The sequence below is a fragment of the Arctopsyche grandis genome, chromosome 3, assembly GCF_051622035.1.
Source record: "Arctopsyche grandis isolate Sample6627 chromosome 3, ASM5162203v2, whole genome shotgun sequence".
Lineage (NCBI taxonomy): Eukaryota > Metazoa > Arthropoda > Insecta > Trichoptera > Hydropsychidae > Arctopsyche > Arctopsyche grandis.
The window spans coordinates 25338765-25345718 of record NC_135357.1 but is presented as its reverse complement, the minus strand read 5'-3'; the positions used below and the strand labels follow the sequence as shown (position 1 = coordinate 25345718).

General features: G+C 28.8%; 1 protein-coding gene across 1 annotated transcript; it reads right to left on the bottom strand.

Moving 5' to 3' along the window:
* Positions 1 to 3571: 3571 nt before the first annotated feature.
* LOC143923238 (uncharacterized) lies at positions 3572 to 6703 on the bottom strand. The gene is made up of 6 exons (XM_077446818.1): positions 6492 to 6703; positions 6325 to 6404; positions 6064 to 6259; positions 5285 to 5443; positions 4985 to 5203; positions 3572 to 4909 (listed from the first exon to the last, which is right to left on the bottom strand). Exons 1-6 carry the CDS (start codon positions 6516 to 6518, stop codon positions 4772 to 4774), a joined length of 819 nt encoding a protein of 272 aa, XP_077302944.1. The 5' UTR covers positions 6519 to 6703; the 3' UTR covers positions 3572 to 4771.
* Between the last annotated feature and the right edge of the window lie 251 nt (positions 6704 to 6954).

Here is a 6954-nt window from a genome sequence, read left to right as displayed (position 1 = left end):
GCGCTGGTAAACGCTTCAAGTACTAAACTAGGGGCACTTTTTTGTACATACATACGTAGGTATATATGTGTGTGTTATTTTGAAGTCGTAATTGCTTGTAACTTTCGCGTTCAACACGTTATAATTGATGTCAACTTTGATGCTCTCGTGACGAGTGCTATAATATGTATGCATGTCCCCTTTGGAGCACGCAAAATTCGTACGTTCGTTTTAGAATTGCAATTTAAAAATATTCGTTTGCTATTTTAAGCCTTCGATGTAACAATAGACGTCTCGTTTTGTATGTATGTATATCCTTGTAAAATTTACCCGCCGCATTTTTTTTTCGTATTTTACGTGTTTGTACGTTTCGGGGAAAAAAGTTTTTCAATATAAAACAAAAAAATTCGAAATGGCAAAAAATTTTTGACGCTTTATGAAAAAACTTTCACGGACGTATAAATATCCCCACAGACTGTTTCGTAATTGGGTGAACCAAAATCCAATAGCGCCTACGAGTAATTATCGTTAGCATTGTTATGACCTTTTTATAATTATTGTCCTATAAATAAGTATTTCTAATTATTACGTAATTGGGTGAACCAAAAAAATAATTACGAGTAATTATTTTTTGCATTGTTATAACCTTTTTATAATTATTGTCCTATAAATAAGTAAAAATATTTCATATTTTATCAATATCAAAAACATTTTGCAAACGTTTCTAAATTTGTTCAGTGGGCATTGTTAAAACAACAAATTCAAAATTCTATTCCTATGGTATTAATTTCCGTGCAATTAAAACCAACTCCTCTTGATTCATAATTTTTACTTTATCTATGTATGTACATAGTAACAATAGATGAAGTTTTGTGATCATGCGAAAATTCTAACTCGAGATTTTGACTGATTCGAACTCAGAATCGATTACTGATCATGTTTTCATGATCTAGAAAAAATGTGTGTGTGTCTGTGTATTTTGGGGATTTTGAGAACACCGTTATTCCTATGGAACTGAAACTAGTATCGGTTACTGAAATTCTTATTGACACGACGTAAATTTTTTTCAAATTTTTAAGTTGACCATAAATGGTACCTCCCTCCTTATACATATATACATATGTAGGTGTCCTCTTTTTTTTAAGTTTTTGATTTCACTTATCTCCCAAACCGCTAACTGAATCGGACTTTTTTACATGTAATCTTTATAATCTTTATAACCTTATATTTTTTAAATATTTTTATCTGAACCAGAAGTAGTACTTTTACTCTGAGAATCGAGATTTTTTATATTTTTCTCAGAAACCTTTTGGTTTATTGAACTGAAATTTAATATATAAAAGTTTAAGCGTAATACCAAGTTATGTATAAAATTTGTTCGATTTTTCTTCCACTATTATAAACATGTGTTCTTCACGAAAAAATTCAAGTAAAATTCTTGTATCAATCTGATGAAAATAAAAAAAAATCACTAAATTTAATAAACCGGAAGTAGGAGTTTTTCCTCTTAAAAAGGTCAAAAATGTTGTGCCCACTAATCTGTCCACACCCCTGAACGTATCAAGCTGAAAATTTATATTTGTATTCTTTATGTACTAACTTAGAGCTGATAAGGTTTTTGTCAGAATTCATAAACAGGAAGTAGTATTTTTTTCAAAAACAATATTTCATTATTTTGTTTTGACCTTTTAAATTATTTTAATTTTCTTGATATTTATTGTGTATAATAAATATACTGATTTTAAGTAAAAAAAAATCCGACAACCGGAAGTAGAACTTTTGTCTTGTGCAAATTTCCATACATTTGCGCTCAATTTGTATCGAAAATGCTGTCATAGTTTTAGTATCAAATCCGTAACAATATATGTATGCTTACCTGCATATTCCTTTCAATGTTAATTCTAATTGTAGATTTCTTTTTTGGATCAAAAAGTCTTCATGAAATTAATTTGTAGTTAATTTTATTATTCGATATTCGAATAACAAATATACATAAACTTTGGAATAGTAAGCTTTAAAATATTTATATACAGTTTGAAAAAGGTCACATTGTTATTACTATTTAACAGATTGATGTAGTTCGAAAAAAGTACGTATAGTTATTTTGTTAATGAATTTAGATAGTGTGAAGAAAGTAACTATTATAACTGTTCAAATGCTTAACCTATGAGTTTCGCAGGTGCGTTTGAATAGCCCGCTGTCATTGCGTCGATCTGACAGACGATTATGATAATTTCGATAATAATTAAATTATTTCAGCATTTGCTTCAAAGTCATTTATTTGATGAGAGTCATTTTGATGAGAGTTAATTGTTTACCACTCGAACTAGTACGTTCAGATAAAAAAATTGAAAACAAATTCTTGTTAACGTAGTGAAATATAAAACTGGTCCAATACATAATAGCTCGATAAAAAAATGTGTAAAAAAAAATATTTTAGACTTTTGAAATTCACTAAATAATTAATTATACGTATTTTAAAATAATGAAAAATCACAATAAATAGAAAATATATCTGACTATTGATTCCAATACTCACTTTTAGCACATCAATACTAGATTGTGAGTTAAAGACTGCCAAAAATGTGTAAAATTGCGCATTTTGTTTTAAACGCTTTTATCTTATAAAAAAAAGAAACCAATAAGAATTATTGTCATATTCGAATTTAGTGGGCCAAATTTAGTAAAGGTTGATTATCCGCTCTGATAAGTAAATAAAAACGTGATTTTTTTTTTTGTTGCTCAGTATGATCGACTGATCTCGGAAATAATTTTTCATACATACCTTCTCTCGTTATTGCGATTGAAACATATTTAATTGTTTAATCTCACCAAAGTCTCAATCGTAGACAAAACCAAATACATTTGCATATCATAAAGGTTTATTTTATATTTTTGTCCTCATCGCACTTTTTAATACTAGTAGGAGTCAAGCGATCCCCTCGAAACGTCGATAATAATTCACAATTAGCAGATCACAAAGACACAATCAAAACTAACGACGCCGACACACAAAAACAAATTATTCATATAATAAACAAATAAATTGTGAATGAATGGGCCGGTCTAACAATTGAAATAATGGCAAACCCCTTCTAAGTGCGCGCTTTCAGCGAATTAGTCACACACGACGACAAACTTCACTGGTCCATTTTAATATTAACGACCGTTTTTTTTCTGTTATTAATAATTTAGTATGCCAAGTCCTTTGGCGTGCCACTGTATTTCTTTTATTGATAATAATTGTTCTTTATTATTTGCACAATAAATAGGCCGTTTGAGTGGTCGCTAGTTCTGCGGTGAAGAAGCCACCCCTTTATTCATGGATCACCCCATGGTTGGTTTTGTCGTAGCAGTAAGTACTTGTACCAGTTATAATGTATAGACGATAAAAAAATTATAATGATACAATAAGCGTTTTAAATGGGCTTTCATTATTTTTTGCCGCTTTTAAAAAAATATGACATATTTCGCAAATACGTCTCTGTCCTCTGCTGAATCAAACGTTGTCGCGCACTTTACAATTCAATTCTGGCATTTGTATTATTATTTTTATTTTTTTATACCGTATCAGTTGTTCAAATACAATTTTGTTATTGCATATTTTATTTTGCTACTAATTTAACAAATAAAAAGTCTGAAAATAGTTCAATATATGTATGTATATATAAGATATTTACAATTATTGGTCACTAACAAAGTTTCAATTAATATATTTAATTTCAGTGCACAATGTTTTATTTCATATATTGCACTAGTAAAAGCTACGGTTTCTCCCCTCAAAAAAATGTCTATAAATGTAACCAATATATCATATAAAAGTTTTATAATCATTGCTTATTTATACAATTTCAATTTATAATACATTCGTCTATAATACATACATAATTTCAATATATAAAATAAATAATGCATAATACAGTACTTGTTTTCTATACATTTAAAACATCATAGCTTATTCAATGTCACGTTTTGTTATTTAGAAGTGAGCCGTTATATTTGAAAGTGGCAAAATGGTCTGATTTTCAGTTCCAAAAACACTATTTCCGATTGACTTAATTCACAAATTATTATCACTTATTTAAATTCAACATGTCCCGAATCTCGGAGAAGCAGAATAAACCTATTACAGGCCACCAGTATTTTGTACTATTGTCAAATGTAAAATATTAGATGTAATTGTTTTCCGACGAAAATTGGATTTTCGACACTTTAAAATATAACGATTCAAATATATATTATATGTACAATATAAAAAATATTATGATATTATGAAATTTTATCTCACAAAACTTTGAGACAAAAGATTATGAAAACTATATTTTTATTTGCGCAATCGAAAATAAATTTAAAAAATCATATTTCATTGAATTTTTCAGTGGTTTTCCTGGGTTTTTTCGATCGAATGGGAGTAAAAGTGGTTCGAAACTCTGTCTGAAGAAGATTCAATTTCGTCAGTCCCACTAGTAAATGTTTGACTTTTCTCCATAATACGGAAGTATATGATTTATCTAACTTGACTTACGAAATTCTGTTTATTGCATTTCATCGCATGATATAAAGGTGCATTTTCCTCTTAAAATTATTGAAGAAAAACTTTGATATCTCATTTTCTTCATACTTACATTTACATATCAATATTTACACAGAATATGTATGTATATGTACATAAATATTACAATACTCTGTAATTTCATCATAATTATAAATGTGTATTAAATATTTGCCCATTATGAAATCAAAAAGGGTTTATTATAGTTAGAACTATTATCTTTATTTTATCGATTTACAGTTAACGATTATTTATTATGTCGTCTATCGCTTTTTTTGAGGCCGAGTTCAATTTTTTGGCGTATGATTTTAGCAGATTTTCACGTGTTGCGCAGCACTCTGCGGGTATTTGTCTATTACAAGCCTTCAATTGAATCATCTATGAAATTTTTTTAATAATTAGCAAACATCATGATAATTCCACAAATATATATTTTGAATATTTGTAGCTTACCTTGATGAACGTAGGACTGCTTTGTATTTTTGAAAAGAAATCAAAGCTAGATCCCGTGGCGGATGCGATTGCCCCAAGTCCAACAACTTTTTCGTGGCCATTTTTAGAACTTAATAATCGCTTGATTACATTTTGAAGTCTTTCCGGTATAAAATCTTTAACGTTTTCAAAGCATTTGTTGACTGTTTTTTTACTAATTGAGAACTTCATTTCTGGATACTGTAATTTAAATACAAAGGTTTTATTATATATTTTAAACGAACAATTTATATTAAATGAGTAACTTATTGAATACATTACATTAACTTTTGATTTTTTTGATGGACAACCAGCAGCTCTCAAACCGATATCGACACTATTGTCAGTAGCACCGATGCATAAATCACGAAAACCGGTAAAAGTTGATTGGGATTCTCGATCGATTTTTCCTTCTAGTTTCGCAACTGTTTCATTTATCATCTAAAAATATACATTAATTGCTATTTTTTTCATATTTGCCATCGTGACATGATAGATCAACCTAAATCCAGAAAAACAATATATGTATACAGATATTAATTACAAACGCAAAGCATATGTATTGCTTGCAACAATCAACAAATTTGAACTAGCCGAATTTTCGAGAAAAGGGAGGGGGAGTTTTTGATTTGATTGGAACCGTCAAAATAATAAAGCTAGATAAATTAACAAACTCTCACAAGTGACGTCAATCGGAATTAAATAACGTATTCATAATCATCGAGGAAAATTTGTTTTTCAATATTAGTAGAGGCTTGAACCCACGTATTATTAACTCTACTGGTAAAAATCGATTAACTAGTAAACTTTTGATGTTACTTTTTAAATTTAAAATTGCAAGCATTTCAAAGACAAACTGAAAAAAATATATTTATATTTTTTGTACAATATGTATATGTATTTTCAAATTCTGATTCTTAATATCTCCCATTGTTCAAAGCTTTTCTTCTTTGTTTTTAATTTAATATTTTTGTTTGGAATTTGTTTAGTGTCAATGCTATGTATTATATAATATTGTAATACCGTGTGTTTCTATATATATACTATTAAAATTCACTTACTTGAGCATAAATATAAGATTGCGGAATCTCAGGCTCGAATCCCATCAATCTGTCATTTGCCCACAGAGAAAGTACTGTCATATATGCAAGTTCGTCGTCATCTGCGGTATATAACAAGCCTGTTATAGTGTCCCTTAATTCACCCATTACCGTAGGTAGTCTCGTTGGAGAACTCCATATGCCTTGTATAATTTCACTACAAAAAAAATATTTATTATTAAGTGAACGGAACTAAAAATTAATTTAAAAATACATACTAACGCTGGAGCGAGCTCGAAACAATACGACTCTCCACAGTTAGTCTCACTCGATGCTAATCCATACAAAGTGAAAAATAAAATCTGGAAACAAATTAATATTTAATGTCACAATATCGATTAGAAACACTATATAATATATATATATATATATATATAATGTATTCTTACAGATATATAAAACACTTTGAATGCCATTGTAAAATTGCACGTATAAATTATTATTCTTAAACCTATATGACACTGCTTTCACTCCTATCAAGTGAAGAGTATTGAAGTGCAAAAATAATAGTCTATCGTTTTATATATGGATAGGCTTAGAACTGTCATCAATAACACCTTTCCATATTTACCCAATGTCTCAATAGTGTATGCTCAACTGTACGATATTATTTCATAACGTATTATTTATTTCAGTAAAGAAACTATAAAAATTACTGTTTCGGTATTAGGGCCTTACCCATTAAATTGCAGTAAGTGGTTTAAGAAAATATTTAATCGTAATTTAAAATTAAAGTGATTTTGATAACGTAGAACGAGTGAATCGACGTAGTAATCGGTCAGACAATAGTTCTACATCTTCCAATAATTTTAAAACATTGCCATTTTGCGAGGTTTGACAAATATTTAAATA

Bases quoted from the DNA above. Each gene is read 5' to 3' on its own strand.
- LOC143923238 (XM_077446818.1), bottom strand. From the start codon at position 6,518: ATGGCATTCAAAGTGTTTTATATATCT. The intron at 6,405-6,491 runs GTAAGAATACAT...ATTTGTTTCCAG, and splicing joins TCAAAGTGTTTTATATATCT to ATTTTATTTTTCACTTTGTA. The intron at 6,260-6,324 runs GTTAGTATGTAT...TTTTTTTTGTAG, and splicing joins TGTTTCGAGCTCGCTCCAGC to TGAAATTATACAAGGCATAT.